General features: G+C 34.4%; 3 protein-coding genes across 6 annotated transcripts; 1 reads left to right on the forward strand and 2 right to left on the reverse strand.

The window, feature by feature from the left end:
• The first annotated feature begins 7,628 nt into the window (after positions 1–7,628).
• LOC145581634 (uncharacterized) lies at positions 7,629–10,201 on the forward strand. Of its 4 annotated transcripts, none has more exons than XM_081638651.1 (7): positions 7,636–7,813; positions 8,065–8,169; positions 8,529–8,558; positions 8,828–8,929; positions 9,099–9,206; positions 9,673–9,727; positions 9,869–10,197. In XM_081638651.1, exons 2-7 carry the CDS (start codon positions 8,078–8,080, stop codon positions 9,911–9,913), a joined length of 432 nt encoding a protein of 143 aa, XP_081494777.1. In that variant the 5' UTR covers positions 7,636–7,813; positions 8,065–8,077; the 3' UTR covers positions 9,914–10,197. The 4 variants fall into 4 exon arrangements, with proteins under 4 accessions (XP_081494779.1, XP_081494777.1, XP_081494778.1 ...); XM_081638650.1 differs by having other exon boundaries at positions 7,645–7,813; positions 8,073–8,169; positions 9,869–10,193; XM_081638653.1 differs by lacking the exon at positions 8,529–8,558 and having other exon boundaries at positions 7,629–7,813; positions 9,869–10,201.
• A 402-nt stretch (positions 10,202–10,603) lies between these two features.
• Positions 10,604–15,063, reverse strand: LOC145581635 (uncharacterized). Its single transcript, XM_081638654.1, has 8 exons — positions 14,161–15,063; positions 13,210–13,907; positions 12,780–13,032; positions 12,431–12,649; positions 12,151–12,321; positions 11,861–12,040; positions 11,212–11,325; positions 10,604–11,107 (listed from the first exon to the last, which is right to left on the reverse strand). Exons 1-8 carry the CDS (start codon positions 14,821–14,823, stop codon positions 10,787–10,789), a joined length of 2,619 nt encoding a protein of 872 aa, XP_081494780.1. The 5' UTR covers positions 14,824–15,063; the 3' UTR covers positions 10,604–10,786.
• Positions 15,064–16,655: 1,592 nt separating this feature from the next.
• LOC145582734 (NADH dehydrogenase [ubiquinone] flavoprotein 1, mitochondrial) lies at positions 16,656–20,793 on the reverse strand. The gene is made up of 3 exons (XM_081639736.1): positions 20,641–20,793; positions 17,496–18,994; positions 16,656–16,903 (listed from the first exon to the last, which is right to left on the reverse strand). Exons 1-2 carry the CDS (start codon positions 20,641–20,643, stop codon positions 17,510–17,512), a joined length of 1,488 nt encoding a protein of 495 aa, XP_081495862.1. The 5' UTR covers positions 20,644–20,793; the 3' UTR covers positions 16,656–16,903; positions 17,496–17,509.
• Positions 20,794–22,729: the final 1,936 nt, after the last annotated feature.

Genomic DNA, 22,729 nt, shown 5'->3' on the forward strand with positions numbered 1-22,729 from the left:
CGGGGTTAGCCAATCCATTTGGATTAGTTTTTTCGGGAAGGGGATGAGGCGTGGGGGTGTGCCATGTGCGTGTTTTTTTACATACCTAAAGAAAATTAAAATAAAATAAATGTTTAAACTTGTACATAAACAAGGAAATGGAAAAAAAAAAAATTAGGATATACTCGTAATCCGTACAGAATTACTCACCACTAGCACTAGTTGTGGAAAAAATCTCGTAATAGTTGTTGTCTTCATCACTTCTTGGCTTACGATATCCACTGAAGAGTATATGTGCTAGCATTTATATAGAGATTGAATTCGCGCAACAAGAACGTAGTTTCATTGACAAAGTCACAAAGACAAGTCTACTCTAAGTCGTCTAATGCTTCTGGTAAATTTGTAATTTAAATGTGCACAGCATAATGAGACATGAGTAGTATATATAAGCGGCCAAATGGGTCAACTACGCTCATTAGCTATATAATATCATTTATAATTATGTCTATAATATTCTTTATTGGTTGGATGATATCCTCTATTACTTATATGATATCATCCAACCATGATATATCATATAGCCAATAAAGGATATCATTCAGCTAATAGAAGAGAGGATGTCATCCATCCATTAGAGGATATTATTCAGCCAATAGAGGATATCAATTAGTTAATTGAGGATATTAAAATCCGCATTTCTCGTCACTCCGGGCTGACACAATGCCTTCTCATCTTAGAAGCACTTGAAATATTGTACTAATCTAACAATTAAGGGACAAAGTCCAGGATTAAATGATTATATATTATATTGAACCTACGTACATTTTGCGCTGCATCACTTAGAGATTATAATAGCTTATATTAGTTCTGAGAACGACTGATCTTACATTCTTACCTTAACCTTAAAACCATTTTTCATACAAAGAAGTATAGAGAGATCGAGGATAGGATAATATCCTTGTATGGTCTCTATATTGTAGTTTTGATGATAAAAACAGTTATTATGTAACATAAGTAGTATAATTTTCGTTAGGGTGAAAATCATCTGCTTTCCCAAGCAAAGCCTTGGCCCTGCGCCAAACACCAAAATCTTGTATGATGGCTCATGTTTAATCGTCCCACCTTCAGTTATCCACCTTTCGGGCTTGAACTCGTTGCAATCTTCTCCCCATATCGATTTCATCCTTCCCATCACGTATGTATTTATGATAATTTCCGTATTTGGATTCACTTGATGACCACTAGGAAGGATATCGGGCTCAATTGGTGACTTGTGATTGTATACTAACCAAGGATAGAGTCTTAAAGATTCACATAAGGTAGCATGAAAATATATTGGCTGGCCGCTAATTATCTTGTGAAAATAAATTAATTATAATATCTCTAATTTACTTAATAAATGAAAGGAATATAAAATATTATGTGAGATTTAAACATTAATAAAAGTTGGTTGAGATGGTAAATGTATTACCTATATGTATTGGAGGTTATGAGTTCGAATCTTGTTCAAAATATATTTTATTTTTTTAAAAGAAGTGGCTAGCTTATGTGGCGCATATATTTTGGATAGGGCTGGCAATCCCTAACCCGACCCGAATTTACTGAGAAAAACCCAAATTCGACCCAAATTTCACCCAAATTTCATATTTCATAATAATATTAAGTTTTGCACTATTTTTGATAGTTTCTAAGCATTACCCAAAATCTGACCCGAACCCGACCCGCTTACCTAAATTGCCACCCCTAATTTTGGATGATTACATAGCACCCACAAACCCCACAGTTTGAAGAGTGTCATAGCGCACACACACACTTTAAAAAGTGCCACGTGACATCAGAAATGCCTTTAATATATAGTACATAAATAGACGGAATAAAAGAAATAAGTCTCCTTGCATACAATAACATGCCATGTCGTACAATTTGTGCCTCTACATATTGTGCTTTTGCCGTTTTGAGCCGTGGCACACTTTTTAAAATCTAAGGCTTAAATTGAATACTAAAATTTGTCATTAAGTAGCAACGTAAGCTAAATTTACCAACTTTACCACTATAATTATTCCCTTGACAAGTTGTCATATGAGAGATTGGAACATATGTTTTCGTTTTTAGTTGTTTAATCAAGTAAAGCACTACTTCGTACTACATTTGTTCGCATCTCTATATAATTATATAAGGCAAATCAAGAACAAAATCATATCATCTGGCTTTGAAGAATGGAGAAATTTTCCGATTTCGTCACATAATTTTGTTTAATATATAGAAGTGGGGTGTTTTTGAGCAGCCTATTGTTTGTCGATATGCCGCTTCATCGTCCAGCAGTAAGTTATTGGGTGCATAAAATATAGTGTCTCCTTGTGTTTCTATACGACGCTTTATAAATCTGCCCCTTAAATTATATTACCTGTGAATATAATAATTCGACTTTTGGCTATGTTTAGTTCACTTTATTATTGTTCATGTGATCTGATTGGACTTATTTTCTGATCTCATTTAACATGGACTTTTTTTATTTTTATTTTTATTTATTTATTTATTTATTATTATTATTATTATTATTATTATTATTTTATGTAATTTGACTAAAATTTGACAATATTTATACGCAAATCTATAAGTATAAAATATTTCAAATGAGGTCTTATTCAATAGTATTAATGTATATTTTCTAAATTTTTTTTTTGAATTTTTTAAATAATATTTTTAAAGTGATTAAAAATTGCAAATAAAATGACAAAGTCTAACCTTATCTTATTTTTTTTATATGAAATAATATGAACTTATTTTTTTACATTTATTTGATAAAAAATATGTAATAAGGTCATGAGATTAAGTGAACTAAACATAAGGCGTGTTCGGCGGTAGCTTTTAGTGGTTTGACCAAGTCAAATCAGTACTTAATAAAAAAAATTTGAGTGTTTGGTAATTTAGCGATAGAAGCTAGGTTAATTGTTGTTTTTTTTTTCATATTTAAAGGTAACAACTAGTCAGTCACTACTAATATAACAAGTATTTATATTTAATTATTTATCATCACAGCTAACAACTTGTTGACAACTAACAATTACTCTCACAACTAACAACTAATATCATACGAAGTAATTAACAAATACCTCTACAACTATATTTTGACGAATATGGCCATAGCCAGTTGTATTGAATTAATGTTCTCAACTTCTTTTATTCTAAACTTTTTAAATAATTGGAAAGTAAAAGTGAGATATGGGAATTAAAAATAGAAGCATTAGACCAAGCCAAGATGTATAATTAATTAATACTCCGAAATAAGCTTCATATCTTAATACGAAAAAGGATAGAGTGTAAGCTATAAACTCTATATTTCAAACAATCAAAATAAACTTACAAGTGTAACTATTATTTTGATACAAAGTTAGTAGGATTATAATGATTTAGAGGTGAAGAGTAATCCATGGAATTGGTTTCTCTTTATGTTGTCTCAAAATAATTGGACATACATCACTAATATATAATAATTAAATTCTCATCCAATAATTGTATGGGTAATGATTTAATTAATGTTAATATTGTCTTACTATATTGAACCATTATATTAGTAATTAAGCGTGGTGCATGCATGCATGAGCTTGAGTTCAATTACGTACGGACTAGTGAAGTACATATAATAATATAGATAGAGTGAGATAAGTGAGTGTATAGTACGAGTAGTATATAAGGAATTGATGTATGAACTTTCACTTCATGTATTTCTAAGCCATATTAGCCAAAAAAAAAAAAAAAAAAAAAAAAAAAAAAAAAAAAAAAAAGAGAGAGAGAGTAAGAAATACTTAAAGGCTAGCTCTTCATTAGTGGTAATCACCAAAGTTTATATTTCAGTAAACCTATTAATTATTTTCTTGACGAACATCATTCATCCAGGTATGATGATCTATATCTTTCTCATTCTTGATGATTCAATACTTTGTTATAGCTTATAGTATATGATGTGCTCTCTCTAATCAGAACTATAAATAACCACAACTATAAATATACTATCCATTTCAAATTATTTTGCCTCAAAAAAGTTGTCTTTACGTTAAGTTCTATCTGGAATAATTCAAATAAGTCAAATTGAAACAAATAGATATGACATGACTATTAGGAAAATTTGCCAAAAATGACATTTTTTTAACATTTCTTGAGAAAAAACCTTAAAAAGAAATGACACTTTGGGACGTCAAGTTATTACTTTGTTGTTGATCAATCTAACAGGACCTTTGACTGGATTTCGATCATTGATTCTGCTTTTTCTAGCCAAAACTCCCATGTGAGTGACAAGTGACTTCGATTTTTCCTCTCTTCTTCCTTTAGCTAAACCACCATATCCTGTTGTCCACCACCTCGACCATGTCCTACCACTATTAACCCACCATTCCACCACCATCCAATAGTAACCCTCTTCATAATAAAAAATTAATCACATGCAAAGTGTTTTTTTTTTAATAAAAACATGTTGAGTCTATGCGAATTAAAAAAATTATTAATATAACATATAATTATGTCAAATCCTTTGGAACAAAATAAATGATGATTAATTTTCTAGCATCATATACCGTACTTATAATTTACTACTCCACAGTTTACTGAGACTCTATTTTATATACCCGGATGTACCGTACACTCGAAATCATTTACTCATTTAATCAACAAATGAGCAAATAATAATTAATAAATGAGTAAATTATTAATTAAATGACCAAATAACCTTGGGTGTATATAACAAATTCTACAGCTTACTAGCTGTAGGAATAATTGTTGCATTTTAACTCTTTTTTCTAATAAGATATACTTCGTAAGTAGTTTTGTGTTCCAGCTCAGTATGCCACATATATTGGATTTGTCACTAGTACGTAAAATGTATTGATCATAAAGTACTACACGTAATTTAAAATAAAGATTGTAGTTATATAATTATATTATGTTGGTGTTGGTAACAACTTCACCTAAGATTAGTAACGGATCTAACAGAACTATTCTTTTTCATGATGTTTAATACTATTATGGATTATATTATTGTTATGCTCCCTTTTGATTTGTTTCACATCATTTTATATTCTATTTGAGTAATAACACAAAATTACATATGTGACTGCCGGTCGGGTTACTTTGTCAGGGGTTACTTGGTTAAGTGTTCCTCGATCAATTAGAGGTTACTCGGTTAAGGGTTACTCGGTCAGTATTTGATGTATGTCATCCGACTACACGGTATGGTCAGCCACACAGAAAACGCGCTGGAGTAATAAGCATTTATGTTAGTTTATGGCTTTATGGCCTCACAAAATTTAAGATTTAATTATAATCTCACAATTCACAAACAAAATAATTATGAAACTATGTTACATTGTTGCAAATCTCTCATGCTTATCATTAATCATAGGCCTAGGAGTCTAAGGAACATGGGTTGTTCTATACCTCTATGGCCAACAAATTTACATCAATATTTAATTTATTTTTTAATTTAGTTGTCGCATTACTAGCTAGTATCCGAAGTACTAATATGATAATTGTTTGTTTTTGGACATAGATAGTGGCAGTTAGCTTGCTTAGGTACGCTCAAAGCTCAACTACATTCGCGGGCTATAATTGTACCATGGGCCATTTCATATGTTGCCAAGGTTGTGGTGCTGTAATAATATCAGGTTCTTTAGTGAAAGAAAGCACAAAACGTAAAATCTGCTGGAAATTCTGCAAAATTGTACTAAAAAATGTAGTAGCAGAACTTATAAAAGAGGATTGGAATCACAAAGATACTGCAATGTACTACAGAGGAAGACAAGGGCAAGTGAAAGCACAAATAATGTCAAATAATGTGCCAAATCTTTGTCGAACATGTATTAACAAATCCGAGGTTGAGGTTGAGGTTGAGGCTGAGGCTGAGGAGGCGGCTGCTGCTGTCACAAAAAGAGAAACTAAGGCTGCATTGGTTGTTGCTGCAAGGAAAAGAAAAGCCGAGGATATGGCTGTTGCTGCTGCTGCTGCGGCGAAAAGAGAAGCTGAGACTCGTGCATATTGCCTGATGCTGATGATAGGGTGCTTCATTTGTGTATCAGTGAGTGTTGGTGTGTGTACTTGGTGTTTTATGAGGGGTTGATCATATGATCAATAATGTCTGAAGTATGTGGAAAGTCAGCTAAAAAATGTTCATCACATTTGAGTCATGTTATACATGGGAACATGACTAACAATCTGCACCACGTACTGATGACTGTTACAGTGTTACTTGGCTTAATTAATTGATGGTCGTCTAATTGATCAACCATTTGTACGTGTGCCTCGGTTTGTTCTATGTTCTTGGTTGTTTCTTTGAATATCATTGTACTATAAACAAGTGTTAGATATGCAATTTTTAATTATCTTGAAATCCATTTTTTATATTTGTTGTATAAGCTTATTAACTTGGTGCAATCTTACCATATGTCATACATGTTTTTGGCTTCTTAGGTGTAATATTGTTCAACAACTATTGATTATTCATATAAAAAAAATGTGCTTCAATATAATATGAAAGGCATTCGATAAAGTAATGCACTTTTTCTTTTCTTTTTGATATAGAGAAAGCCGTAAGAGGGGCAAATATTGTAGACGTTGGTGGAGTTATGACAATAGTAATGCAAATCGGAAGAAATTATTACCAAGCTATCTAGAGAGCTATCGTTCTCTTGGTGACGGTACATGAGAACAAGGCCGAGCTATAACTCGCAAGCGAGTGAGCGATAGCTCAGTTGCACACAAAGTTGCGGCAAGGCCGAGCTATAGTTCGCAGGCGGGCGAGCAATAGCGCGCTCTCTCTCTCTCTCTCTCTCTCTCTCTCTCTCTCTCTATATATATATATATATATATATATATATATATATATATATATATATATATATATATATATATATATATATATATATATATAATATACAGCTTGTTATTGTAACACGTGTCACATGTAACCTATTAAACAGGTTACCAACAGGTCACTTTCCATATTTGGTAGATTTGGGTTAATAGTCATTCCATTTTGAAATAATTCAAAAATTATTTTATTTTTGAAAAACCACTTAAAGGCCTTGTTATTCTTGATAAATTTTTCTAAAGCTTTTTCCCAATTTCCACTAGCGATCGGTAAGGGTGTTCATAAATCGGTTCGGATCGAAAGGACCGGACCGACCCAGACTAGACCGAATTAATTGGTCCGGTCTTCGGGTCTAGAAATTTATTTACCAGTCTTCGGTCAGGTCCGGTCCAAAACCCTATAAAAACCGGTCTTGGACCGAACCGATTCTTTTATTAAAAATATGTGTGAAACTTTAAATTATGGCTAAGATTATTCTTAATAAGCTTAGAAAGCTTTAAATTTATTAGCTTTTTTGTACTAAATATACAAAAAAAAAACACGTTAAACTATAAATTTTCCTTTACTTTTTTCGAGTTTCCATAAAATTATTAATAAATTAGAATTCTTTTTAAGAAAATTCTTAAATCGGTCCAAAACGGCCCGATCCGAATTTTGGACCGTTTCTTTCGGTCCAGTCCAAATTTGTTAATCGGTTCGATCTTCGGTTTTTAAAATTTTAATTTTCGGTATTTGGACCGATCCGAATCGGTCACGTCTGATTTTGTCTTAGACCGATGATCAGCCCTAGCGATCGGTAAAAAGTCTAGCACTTTCGCAGATCATACTACTCCATATTATTTTTCCAGTTATAACAACAGACTTCATACCCGTTAATCCGTTATTCCTACCCTCCTAGTGTGCGGCGGCAATCAGAAGCATTGCAAGTCGGAAATCAGCGACGATCCAACGTCGACGGAAAACTCCACCACTCCGGTTATCTCCTATACTGAAATTTTGGACATTGATTAATTTTTTAGTGTTGGATTATTTTCTTTTAATTTTGACACAAATCATTCAAATATCTCATTCCTTTGCAAGCCCTAATCTGTTATACAGTTCAAATTTCTATTGCCTGCCAACTGTTTGTTAAAATGCCTCTTAGAACTTAAAATTGTTTTATTCTAATTACTTCTGATTCTATTAATCATTTCTTAATTGGGGTTTTGTTGTTTAATTGTTTTTAGTGTTGCAGTTGTAATGGATAAGTACAGAGAAGCAAAGGTGACTAAATTTGAGGAATTTGTTGATCGTCGGTTGAAGCCTGATCTTGTTAAGGCCATTGCTGAAAGGTAACACCTTTTTTAGAATTTATGTCTTTGGATAATTTGAGCTGCAATTAGATGCTTATGATAGGAAAGAACTAGCCCTTTATGCACGCGATGCGTGTTAATTTCAAAATTATGTTCCCAATATCTGAAAATTGGAAGATTCAAATAGGAAAAGTAGGGGAGCTTCAAATGGTTGAAGTCAAATGTAAAAATTTGATGGGTGTATACTACATTGATTGCTAAGCTATATGGAAAATTTATTATGATATCGAGTTTGGCGTTGTTGAATGTTTATGATTCAATGAGAGAATTAGAAACTTGAGAACCAACGTTATTTCCTTTATAATGTTGTGCCAACGTGTTCGTGAATCTGCTTGCAGGGACAAGATTTTTGAACGGCAGAAGATATTGTATCCTTTTCCATTCAAGTTACATGTTTGTCTTACCATTATAGTTGGCTATGTTCTTGACCGTTTCTAGTGAAAATTTTTTAAGTATCAAGTAAAGCTTTTACCTTTGATTTTGTGAGTCATTGATTGTTATGCGTAGTTCAATAATGTTTTTGGAAGAGAAAAGCCTGTGAAAACTTACATATCTCTCATAGTCATCTCAATTATTTTGATCGTGCTTGTTTCATCAACTTTAAGTATTTGTTGCCCTTCATTTGTTTGAACAATAGCTCAGATTTGAAGAGGAACATACAGAATTTGGAAAAGAATAGTGTAAGCAGCCTCAAGACATTAGTCAATCTTGGATCTGAAGTGTACATGCAATCGGAAGTGTAAGAGCTTGACCTGCCTTTCTGTCATATCTTATGAGCAAGTCCTGCTCCTTTGTCTCTTTCCTGGCCATTGTTCATCCTAAGCACTTAATTATATATAAAGCTATATTATTATTAATACCATTTTTATTATTAATTTTTAATAATGTTTTTGGATATGTGCTTGCAGCCCTGACACACGACGCATATTTGTAGATGTTGGATTGGGATTTCATGTTGAATTCACCTGGTCTGAAGCCTTAAATTACATTGCAGCAAGGGAGGAACGGCTAGCCAAGTAAAAGATTCTATTCATTTTTATATCTATTATAGTACAATCTCTTCTTTCTTGTCTGAAGACTTTGTTGTAGACAATAATGGTCAATATGAAAATGCTTTTGGTAGATAGATATATCATATATGTAAGGTAGCAGTTATAGGGTTTTGCCATGCATTGTTGGCTGGCTGTGGTCACAATTATTGGTGGCTTAGGTACTTTTTTGCTCTCAGCAACTACAAATGTTCCTTGTCAAGATGCTTCAATTGCTTATGACGTCATGTACTCATGTTAAACATTAACAATAGCATCAATGCATCATCATTACCTAAATGCATTGAAAAAGGCTTCTGTTAGAGGCAGGGATAAAGTGGGTTGAATATGAGCAACCCCTGAAACAAAAATGTGTTGTTTCTTCTATAACCATTCTGATATCATTGTCCACTATGAAAATCACATGTAACATTCGTGTTTGCTCCTTTTGTAGGCAAATAGAGGAATATACTCGTATGATAGCATCAATCAAAGCTCAAATTAAGCTGGTATGCATATTTCTTGAACCATTTTTGTCGTTGCTTCTTAAGCTTGAGTAGCTATGGTAGGATGGTTCACTTCTCAAAAGATCTTGAAATGAATAGTTGAACAATGTGCAATTAACAGGGGCTCTCAACTAATTCATGCAGGTTTGTGAAGGGATACGAGAGTTGCTTCAGATTCCGGTGGAGTAATACCTTATTTCTAGTGGTTCTTTTGAGGAATCTCTTCTGAAGTCCTGGACATATAGCATTATGGATGATCTACTTTCAGTCTGGAGTGAGCTTCTTTATATCAGAGTCAGGATTAGTCATTGGAACTTGTCAAATCTCTGAAGTGATAGAAATGTAAAGATTAGAGAGAATGACAAACTGACATTATGTCTGCTAATTTAGGTTTTGTGATATTAGTTTGCTTGTTAGAAAAAGCACCGCATACATTTTTCTGTCGATTCAATGGATAAAAAGCCTTCTATACAAAGTGTTTTTATAAATCCTTATCATTAATATGCCAGATTTGAGTTTTCATATCCTATCACATTTATGAAACCAAGTCAAAAGTATGTTATCTTCAAGAATTAAGGTCCTTTGTTGACAGTAGCTACTTAGAAAAAAATGAAAAAGCATTACATACTACGTAGAATATAAAATTTGGGCCAATTATCTGGTTGACACTGAGCACAATAGGGAATTCCTAGTTGATCCGTCGGGGTAAGAAAATCCTATCTATGTGAATTCCAAATCTGCCCTCCTTTTTCGATGATAAAATGCCAAAATTCCTTATTTATACCCAGATACGTGGGAGTGATTTTCATTGGGATAGATAGTTTTGGGTATTTTCAAGAAAGTATAATAATTAGACATTGGAAGTAGTTGTAACCCTGGATCAACCTTTTTTTTTTGGTAGATGAACACTTTAAAATCGTGCAGATCAGCTGTTAGAAAATCTGCATTTTGATTCAACTTTACAAGAGCAGTTGCATCCATGAAACAAATGTCTAAATTAGATTGAAAAAGGAGAATGTTTTCACGGTTCCCTCTCGCCACAGGTCAGCATGATAGTTAATATCAGGAGCCATTTCTCCATGCTTCCTGCAAGAGTTTATACCTGACGACATCCCTGCCACATTTCCCCTTGGGCATCCAGTTAGGTTTCGACGAGGCAGATTCAATGCAAATGTTCTGAACATTGATCAAAGCTAGAGGTACACTCAGCTTGTCCAGCTCATCATCACTGTTATGTGCTTTTCTTAGTAATGATGACCCGCTTCTCTTCTGAGCTTCTCCTAACAAACTCGAGAACAATGCAGCTGGAAGAGGTGAGTATACTACTGGTTTTGCAGCACAAGGGAAGCTTATAATATAATCATTTGTAGTCTCATGAGGATCCTGAGTAGAAAAAGAATAATTCAGCCAAGAAAATAGTGGAGAAAAGCTTACAGTTCAGCAAAGAAATATGTTACATAGAAGATTAGAAGAAGCAAGGGACTAACCTCAGATACAAAAGCCTCAAGAACTTCCACTGAAATGGGATCCGGTGAGAAATCATCCGGTTCAAAATTGGTGAAGACCCTTTTGAGAAGAGTTCCGCCAAACATTGGACATACCTTATAAGTTGTAACCCAAGATATCAGAACAAAGAATTTCAGCTGGTGTTACAGGTTCAGTACTCAGAAAGTCAGAAGTGTTCTGTCCTAACAATACAGGAGGAAATAAATGGCTAATATCTAATCACAATATATATGAAAGGCGTCGCATCTAGTTATATGGTATGACCCCTAGAAACATCATTAGTTTAGGACTAGTGCATTATCACTGTCAGTTTCAGTTTTTGAATTGAGATTTTAAAAGCTGTACATAGTTGCTTAACACAACTCATACATAAACTAGCCATTTTCAGTTTGTAAACTGACAACTTAATACTGAAAACTGTACATTGATGTTTCATTGTTTCCTAGACTAGTGCTTCATGTTTTATTTTCATAAAAACTTGAATCGCAAAAATTTCAACGACAACAAGCAAGCCCTTAAGCTAACAGTCTGTAACAGACATCCTAATTTTGTAAAATTCTCTAAGTAGTGAAATAGGTATTTGGTTATTCCGGAGTATGAATTTTTCTTTCCAATGCCAGTTTTACTCACCTCTTTCCTTATGGTGGCATCAGCAAGCATTCCAAGGGGAAGCCTCATAAGATCACCCAATGCGTTAAGGAGATGGAAAGCCTTGACGGCATCTTCTTCATTGGATTCATTTTGATCCTTTGACGGGTGATCATCTTCAAGACCAAAATAATCACTGAGCCATTTCGACCAGCTTCCAACCTGGTTACAAGTTCAAGAAACCAAGCAACAAAGTCCATATCATTCAATCACTCTGTAAACATTTGGAACAGAAACTACAAGAGGATCAGATACTACTGTAAGTTACTAACAGCATTTTTCAGTTGAGCACCAGCACCAAAACTTGATTTCCCTGCAGGGATGGGAAGGACTTTAAGTTCAGTGATGGGGTCTGACATTGGATCTGTTGGCATCTCTTCTGAGTCACGAAGAATGGCATTAAACATCGCTACATCTAGCCTATCCACCAAATGCTCCATTACCTAGAAAGCAAATAAATAGTAAATATCACCATAGGTTATGATGGATGACATGTCTAGTGTAAATGGTTGTGATATAACTGAAAAATCAGTGGAAACAAAGATAATTTACCATTTTTGACAACATCGGCAAGCAACCACAATCATGACCTCCAGCTCGAATGGGACAAAGCCGCTCACAAGCATCATGAAAAGCTTTCTTCCAGAGCTCAATGGAAAAATTTCCTTGTTCTTGATCCCCTAAACCAAATTTCCATCTCTGAGTTTTCCTTGAGGTCAGCCTCTTTCCCTTTTTCTTCTTCTTTGCTGGCTGCATATGGGGAATAAAACTCTGTGGAAGTACACAAAATTTTAAAACATAAGTACTTTATAGTAACATTTAAATAAAACCTACAAGTGCTACAACAATATAAGAAGAATATCAATGGCACAAGTTGTACTGAAAGGAATATAGGCAAAACCTGCCACCATATGCCCTCAACAATGCGAAAGAAGATCCAAGCTTCGACCTTCTCTAATGCCATGATGAATGTATGTGGATCTTCCCAATCACCCAAGCTATCTATCGAGTCATTTGAGGAAGATTTTTTCTCTGACTTCTTTCTTCCAGATTTAGTATCAGTGCGAATTGGTTCAGGGAGAGAAGGGATATCTTCAGTTACTTGGCTCACCATAGATCTTAGTATTATCGTGTTTGATAACCAGAAAGTCAGCCTGTACATCAGAAAAGTAATCCAACACAAGGTTGTTCCAGTTCAAATCAGTAAAAATCAGTTTTTATCAGGGAAAGTCATGCAAATTCAACCACAAAAATTGTAACAAAGAAATGTTCAACAGCTTGAAATTTGAGGAATGGTAATACATGGTTTTATTTCTCGGTTTAGTTCATACCTTGTAACATCATTTCCACAAGCCTTAGAAACCATAACAACTCCTGAAACTATTGTTCTAGCAGAACTTGCTCTGTTAGTTTGTGATTCCATTCTGCAGACATGACGATAAAACCTTGCAAGCCTTCTCGCCGGTGCATGGACCTTCCTTTTGGAGTTCAAATGCTCGGCTATCACTGAATACAGTCCAATCTCAAGTGCAGCAGCTTCTCTTAACTCTTCCTCGAGCATCTTAATTTTAGACTCGAGTTCAGGTTTATTATCAGATTTTACATTCTTCTTTTCTTTCTTGTCACCTTTTCCCTGACTTTTGGTATCAACTTGTACCTCTTTTACAGAACTCTCTTCCTTTTCCCTGTCAAATAAATGCAAAGGAATAGGAGGACCATTGGACCTTGGAGAATCAGTCGGAAGTCTGACAGATTTTATGTGCTTCAATTTATCACTAAAACCTTGCAGATCAAGCCCCTTTTTCCCAAATTTTAGAGTGCTAATACTTCTTGAGGTCTGTTTTCTTGTTGTAGCAACTTCTGAGAATTTGCCAAACACATTACTATTGCTTTCTAAGCTCCTCCTTCCATAGGCCCAATCATCATCTCCACTTTGCGCGTATTCCTTTTTCTCTATCGAACTCCTTGTCCTTCCTTCATCACTTTCATGTACCTCTGCAGCACCCCCTAGCTCCGAATTCAGACCCACCTACAAAATTTCAAGGTTCAAACTCATAAATTAAAGTTACATTTTCTTTCCTGCTAATCAAGATATACTAGAAATATGGCTTCATTACAGCATAAAACAACATAGAAGCATTATACATTTATACTAAGGCAAAATAAACATATACATCATTCTAGAACTTGAAAACACAATGCTACATACAATATACTTCTTAAGCAGTATAAGTGTATAACAATGAAATAAGACTACAAAAAAGTAGCTGCAAAATACTTACATTGACAAAGTTAAGCATTTCATCCATCTGAAAAGCAGAATTCCCTGCACGAAAACTCGAAGTCCTAGAAATAGCAGACGCATATCCGTCATCATCAGTAACAGAAGCGGGCTCAGATTCATTATCATCACCTTGCTCGCTCATCATTCGTAACACAGACTCAATCCCTTCATTGTCAAAAGGCTGAATCTGAACATAAAGGAGAGGCAGAGCATTAGCACCTTTCGAAACCTTTTTAGTAATAACGATTGGTGCTGTCATTGCCTGAACATCTCTGATGATCCCAAATTCTGCAAGGTTAATAACAGCAGTACCTAAAAGTTGACCTTTTACAGCTTTATCCTTTTTTGGCTCATACAAGTGAAACTCCAAGTTATTCTTCTGAAAACCATGATTATGATTGTTATAACTGTCTTTGCTCGTTAATGTGACCGGGAGTTTAAAGAACTCGTTGAACTCAATTTTCCCATCTTCGAAGCCATTAAGGGCAGGCACACCAGGAGGTAAAAACCCGGAATTTTGTTCACCATTTTCCCATTGGATTAACACAGTTTGTACAGAACATAATGCAACTGAAGGCGGCCAAGGCTTGATCTCAAGTACACTTACAATGTAATCAACTTGAAAACAATTTCCCTTCTTCTTCTTCTTTCCTAGCAACATTACTATGATTTTACAAGAACAACAAATGAAGAAATAATCAATGTGGCTAAAAATCAAAAAAAATGAAGAAAAGTTGGATTGAAAATTCTAAGTTTTTTATGTTAAAAAGACTAAATGATATTTATAAAATGAAAAATGCCGGTATCAGCGGAAATTATTGAGCCTTCCCATGTCTCATCTATGAAACAGACTTCAGTGCACGTATCCCTCAACTATTTCATCTTAAACCATAAAATATTGTTATTGTATAGCTTTGATTTAATGGCCTTGGAATCTATACTATGGTCAAACTTTATATTATACAAAGTTACTTTTCTTTCTTCAGATTACGTTAATTAACTACTTATTCTTCAGTTTAAAAACAAAAACTTTTGTTAGATTCAACTAATTTCAATTCCGACATACTTGGCCATGTTTTTGCTAAACAACATGCATTATAGTCATGCTATTTGTTTGTAGATACATAATACGACATCGAATCCTAAATCATATTCTCTCCTTCCGATCCCTTTGTTCCAATAAATATTTAACGTAGGTAGTTAAAAAAATATATATTTTCATAATACACATTTAGTAACATCTATACATATACAAAATAACACAAAAAATGGTTAAAATACAGGTTAAAAGTCAAAAGTATGTTTAGTAACTCTATCAGGACACTGAAAGTAACATTTTAGAAAACCGGTTTCCCAGACATCATTTAAAACTAAATCAGAATACTGGAAGTAACATTTTAGAAAACCGGTTCCCAGGACATCATTTAAAGATATACGCACGATGGATTAAGTAGTACTCCAGGTTAATTTAAACAAATGGAGAAATGTACAATGATATACATAGAGAATTAAAAAAGAAACTGAGGTGTGGCACCTTTTGTAATTAAAATCCTGCCAAAGTTAGGCCATTTACATTCTTGTTGGGTATGGACAATAAATAAGACTGATGAGACAATGACTTCACTCAATTACTTGGATTTCTGTCTGTCTGTATCAATTTTTCATCAGAATTCAGAAACTGAGGGCCAGCCATAAAATGAGTCTTCTTTGATAATTCCATAAAACATTGAGTCAGTATATATGATCTAAATAGTCTGTTTTTAGTTTATGTGGTCAGAAGCTGAAGCGGTAGAAGATTTGATAATGATGGTAAAAATAAAAAATAAAAACTGTAAGAAAGATATTTCTTTTTTACCCAACAAAAAATCTGTAAGAAAATCTGAGTAAGAAGGACTATATTGGCAGTTATAGTATAGGAAATCTGGCACTATCTGTGTTCAAGAATTTGAATGGCAAGGTGAGGCGGGAAGGAGCAATCGCGGCTGTTATGTTTACTGTGGAAGAATTTGAATGGCAAGGTGGGGCAGGAAGGAGAAATCGCGGCTGTTATGTTTACTTTAGAAGAATTTTTACTTGAGAGTGTTTGGGAGTCAGGATTGATGAGAAAAAGTATTTACAGGGTATCTTCCTGTATATTTCTAATATCCTGCAGTGAATTTTCTTGCATCTGGGGAATCTGTGTTAAATTTCACTGTATTCGGGAACAGGTATAGAGCTGTGCATCCATTCAGGTTACACCCTTTGATGAGCCGATGCAAATGCAATCACCGGAATCCAAGGGATCACAACATCAAAACTAGTGGCCGAGGGAATTCTGTCTAGGGATCATATTACGGTTTAAAGACTTAAAACATCCAATAAAAAGCTACAAATTTAAGTATTCTAATTTCCCCTCGAAGGTTTTCCACAAAACTTGAGACCAGCTGCAAAAAAAATAAGAATGATATGATACGCTATGAAAAACAAGGTACAAAGATTCTAAAAGCATGGCCATAAGAAATGTTTTGCATTGCCTTACACCAGAAAACAACATGAACAATAAAATTTTTGTGTCCGTCCAGACACATTCAAAAAGTATGGAGTCATTGCGATAAAACGAATACAGCCATGTTGTTGATACATCTTCAAAACGAAACAAATTACTGGGACATACATGTACTTCAGCTACCTCCTGGATTATACTTAGAGGGCAATCCCTTACAATCTCTTATTTCAACAATTATCCAAGAATTGAAGATCTCCTGTATCAAATGTGACAGAACAATGTCAACCAATATGAAAACCACAGCTGAAGCATTTCAAGCAAACAACTCCAGAAACCAGCACTGTTTAGCTGGACAGAAATAATGTGACACCTTTTATTTTTTATTTTTTTTTGAATGGATGTGACACTTGGTATCATATAGGAGAGATTTTTTTTTCTTCCTGTTTTCATATCGTAATGTGGGAAATTGTTTTCCGTGTTTTAAAGGGGTGACATGGACTCTTTCCTCTCAACCTTTACCATATAGAAGTACAAAGGAAAGACTAGAAGAGAAGCTCGAGGCATATGTCCCTTCTTTTAGAAAGGCTAATGCTTTAAACCCATACAAAAAGATGCATTGAAATACAAATTAGGTAGGGGAATAACAACATTGCACATGAAAAGGAAATTTTTTTTTTTTTAACTGAAATCCTTGCATATAGAAAACATTGAAACAGAGCCCACTGCCCACATTTTAAAAGATATGGTTTAATACTGTGTAGAAACTATAGAAATAGCCCTCTCAGAATAATGAATTTCGTCATTATCTGCATGCATGAAAAAATGACCAGCAAAGAGAAGGCTCAAACCTGCATAAGATAATCTAAGCAGCAGCCTCAAGCAGACCTCTTTTTTCAGCCTCGAGCAACTCCCTGGCTGCATGATCTTTGATCCTTCTCTCTAGCTCTGGCCGGAAATGCCTAATAAGACCCTGTACAGGCCATGCAGCAGCATCACCTAAAGCACAAATGGTATGCCCCTCGATCTGCTTTGTTAACTCTTGAAGCATATCAATCTCCTCCAACTTTGCATTTCCTACTTTCAACCTCTCCATAATCATCCATAGCCACCCTGTTCCTTCTCTGCATGGAGTACATTGACCACAACTCTCGTGCTTGTAAAAATATGATAGCCTTGCTATTGCGTCAACAACATCAGTAGATTTATCCATCACAATTACAGCAGCAGTCCCCAAACCAGATTGAACAGCCTTTAGAGCGTCAAAATCCATCAGCACATCATCACACAAGTGTTTGGGAAGCAAGGGAACCGAAGAACCCCCGGGAATCACTGCAAGTAAATTGTCCCATCCACCTCTCACTCCACCACAGTGCCTCTCAATCAGTTCTTTCAAGGGGATGCTCATTTCCTCTTCAACTGTGCAAGGCTTGTTGACATGACCCGAAATGCAGAATAGCTTAGTCCCTGAATTGTTCTTCCTGCCAAAACTAGCAAACCATTCAGGGCCGCGCCTTAGAATGGTGGGAGATACAGCAACTGTCTCCACATTTGTGACGGTTGTAGGACATCCATAGAGTCCAGCATTAGCAGGGAAAGGAGGCTTCAATCTCGGTTTTCCTTGCTTCCCTTCAAGACTCTCCAAAAGTGCAGTCTCTTCACCACAAATATAGGCACCAGCACCATAATGAATATAAACATCAAAGTCATAGCCAGATCCACATGCATTCTTGCCCAAAAGCCCAGATTCATAGGCTTCTTTCCTCGCCTTCTGCAGATTCAAACGTTCGTTAACATACTCACCTCTTATATATATGTAAGCGGCACTGGCCCTCATTCCTACCCCTGCAATTAGGCAACCCTCAAGTAATTTGTGAGGATCATGCCTCATAATTTCTCTGTCCTTGCAGGTTCCAGGTTCACTTTCATCTGCATTGACAACAAGGTACGAGGGACGACCATCAGATGCTTTTGGCATGAACGACCACTTAAGACCTGATGGAAATCCAGCACCACCACGTCCACGGAGACCAGACTTTTTCATTTCATTGACTATCCAGTCAGAACCCTTCACAACTAAGTCCTTTGTTCTATGCCAGTCACCACGTTTCATAGCACCTTTAAGAAAGGGGTCATGCAGCCCATATAAATTAGTGAAAATACGATCCTCATCTTTCAGGCCACCAAAATGAGTTTTCTCTGGAGGAGGAGGAGGGGGAGGAGGCTGAGGGGTACTGGATGTTGAAGCAGCCTGGGTGTTGAACAATCTGCTATAGCCAACTCCCCAGCTGTCACAGTGGCGCTGAATTTGCCCTATTCTTTGAAGATTAAGAATGCCCCTCAGGGGTGCCTGTGAAAAAGTATGTTTAAGGTCAGATGAAAGGGTCATGGAAGCTGCTTATCATTTAGAAATCACGGCATTAAGAATGAACCTCAAACTACTTTAATTACAAAAATACTGCTATGATCATGAAGCACCTTGATCCAATTTCATAAACCAAGAACAAACATTTTTATAGAGCTTTAACTTCTTACAGCTAGAAAAAGAAACAGATGGTCATCTCCATGACCTAGATATCATCTTTCAAGCCAAACTACACAACACTCCTTTTCATTTCCATTAATGAAATCACTATAGGCTCATTCTCTTGATTAAATAAACAATCCTTTCATCAATGTGTAAGGTGGATATGAGAATCTTCAACCAGCAATCCACTCTACTAAGCTCAATTCTTGCATCTTAGTATTTGTTATGTGTGCTATAAACTCTACAGAAGGATCACCGTCTAAATACTATAGTGTGAACGCAAAACCTTAAGTCTAACAAAGTAACATTCTTGTATTATGCATTTCCATAGTACTACTTATTAACATCATTGTCCAAAGATAAATTCAATAACAATCCATTTGCAAGATCTGTAAAGTAGCTCAAAGACATACTTTAATCACCTACCACATTATAAATGACCCTTACATTAGGAATTCCCCTCGTGAGGAGGACTTCCTAATGATTATTTTCCTTACCTTTATAAACAATATACTACCTCTGTTTCATATTATGGGCAATATTTATCAAAAATGGTTGCTACACATTATGTGCAACACATGCATCATTATCTTTCTCTCTCCATTCAACACTTACACACAAATTTTGTCTAGGAGTCCGTGCAAGCTCATTTGTTGCACATAATAATAATATAGAGGTAGTAAATGACCCTAGAAGTTCCCTTGAATCAAACAATGAGGTGCCACAATTTTGTGGACAACTATCATGATTCCTGAAATTTCATGATTCATTCATTTCAATCCAAATACTACAAATTATATTTCCGACCTTCTCGTCCTTTAATGATCTATATTTCAATACACTTCTGATACCAAAGTAACATGGGAAACAATGACAATGTTCCCAGATAGATAAAGAACAGAATACCCAAGTAATGTCATCTTTTCCACCTAATCATGAAGGCGCACTATCATTTTCACCTCGAGCAATTAACCACTTTTCTACCACTGAAAGGTTAACTTAACTATATTGATTAAACCAGCTCAAATTCATTGATATTTTGTAACCCATATAATCGCGAAAAATGCAGCAATAGTTCATGGCATCCAAAACCCAATATTTAAATGATGATCAAACAAGCTCAAACCAACTAATTACCCAGATAACCCCTAGAAAATGCGGCTATTTCCCATCATCTATAAAACCCCAAAAATACCTAAATCGAACAAAACCAACATAAAAATAAGCAAAAACAATGCATTTCAGAGCAAATTCATAAAAACTCCACCAAAATTAATCTTATATAAGATCTAAACGAAACAAAAATTAACCTCAGAAACCCCAAATCACACCATTAATCAATACAAAACCAAACAAACAAAAACTGGAAATTGATGGGGAAAACCCCATTAAAAAATACAAGAAAAAATGCGCAAGAAATAATTGAAAAGAAACAAACTTTAAGAAATTCAAATGACAAATAAGCGTACCATATTAGCAGCAAGATGAAAGCTTTAATTGCGGGTGAATTTGCGATTCAGCAGATTTGACTGTGCGTTCTTCGAATAACAAGAGTTTAAAGAGGGGAGAGAGAGAAAGAAAGAAGAAGAAAAATGATCTAGTGTGAGAGGGTATGCTTTAAGAAACGTGGAATTGGGAGAGTCGTTTTTTGTTTACGACGATGTTGAGTGATTTTGACGGCTGTGATTATTGGCGGTGTATTATGATGTGATGATCGAATGGTCCACGTTGCTTTCTATTTTGTGGGCTAACCTTAATTTTGGATTTGGGTTTATTATTTGGTCTTTTTATTGATGGGCTGGATATTGTGCCCATAAAAATTTATACATCTGGCCTTTGGGTATATGTTTGCACCTGTCAACCGGCAATTTTCATTATACACTCGGATACTTTATTAATATTTTTTTTGTATGGAGAAAAAATGTTACATTGAAAATGCAAGATGCGTATGTTGCGATGGATGTGTGGTCATACAAGAAAGATTAGTTGAGGACTAGCTTAAGGCTCGCGCCATGCACGGTTAACAAATAAAATTTGATAAAAACATACAAATCAAATATATAGAAATCATAATGTCATAATATATATTTATAGGCAAAGAAAAAAATTATCTAAAAATGGATTTTTTATGCTGCCCAAACCTGAGAATTTTTAAGGCGGGAATTGGTTTGATCAGATCTAGTGGTCATATTAGTAAATACTTATTAATAAATGCATTTTTAATAAACATCAAAAATCAATCAAACAATAAACTAAAATCTTCTTTGTAAAAAAGAAAAAAAAAATTAAAATCTTCACTAAAACTATTAGCAAAAGTGCAAACATACACAAAATTACAAATACTATATCCCCTTTTATATCTAAAAACTCATTTGTCAAAGACAACTTTTATTTTATAGCTATACACCTATACCATACTCTATAAATCCTTAATTTGTGATAATATGTACTTATAGTAGTAAAATTTCAGAAACAAAATTGTAATTAACTTAAATATATAGTTATATTAAATTGAAATTGAAATAAAATATTAGCTAGCTGAGGTATATATTTAAAAAAATAAAAAAATAAAAAATAAAAAAAGTGATGTTTTAAAGTAATTTCTATAACATCTATTATATGAATCAATTCATTATTATTTTTCTGGTAAAATCTAATAATACTCCATTTAAAAGATAATTAAAAAGGAGTTGAAATAATTATTAAGGTAAATATATATAGAATAATTATGAACCCCAAATAAAAAAAGAATATATATTTTTCATAAAGATAATATAAAAGATTTGGAATGATATTATTATAGAATAAAATATTAACAAAAAAAGGGGGGTTAAAAAAGAAGGGGACTTTTGGATGGAAAAAATAGCACCAGGATGTGACATGTGTCACTCCCCGTATCCGTTTTAGTAATAAGTTATTGATTATTGATTGAGATGATTTAGAAGAAAGTAGGGGTTACATCAATTGAGTACAAGATACAAGAGAATCGTTTAAAATGATTTGGCCACGTAAGAAGGAGACCAATTGAGGCTCTGATAAGGAGGCTTGAGGAATGACAAAGTGTTAGAATCACGAGGGGTAGGGGGAAGACCAAGAAAAAATTTGGGAGAGACCAGAGGGTGATTGAGAGTGATATGAGTGTTTTGGGAGTTGAGGAAAATATGGTGTTAACTAGAGCAGTGTAGAGGGAGAAAGTTCGTGTCATGTCATGATTATATATATACTATGTTTATTTTATTTACAAATTTATTGATTTCCGTCATGTTTTTTACTCATACATTTTTATCATACCTTTAAAATTTCTTAACTTTTATTCTTAGTTTTCTTTTAAAACTCTCTTAATTTAACTTGAATGCCTTTACTTTTTCACTTTACACACCTTTTTACAAACTTTTTCATTCTTGTGATATCCTTTTTTTCATTTGTGGAATGGTTCTTTACTTCTTTATAACAATTCATGTTATTTGACCTTAAATCATTTTTAGACTAAGATTTTGTTGTGGTGGTAACAAACTAACAAATGGGTTTGGGGCATTAAGCCTTGTGGGTGGTACATCT

This window comes from Chenopodium album, chromosome 15, assembly GCF_948465745.1.
Source record: "Chenopodium album chromosome 15, dcCheAlbu1.1, whole genome shotgun sequence".
Classification (NCBI taxonomy): domain Eukaryota; kingdom Viridiplantae; phylum Streptophyta; class Magnoliopsida; order Caryophyllales; family Amaranthaceae; genus Chenopodium; species Chenopodium album.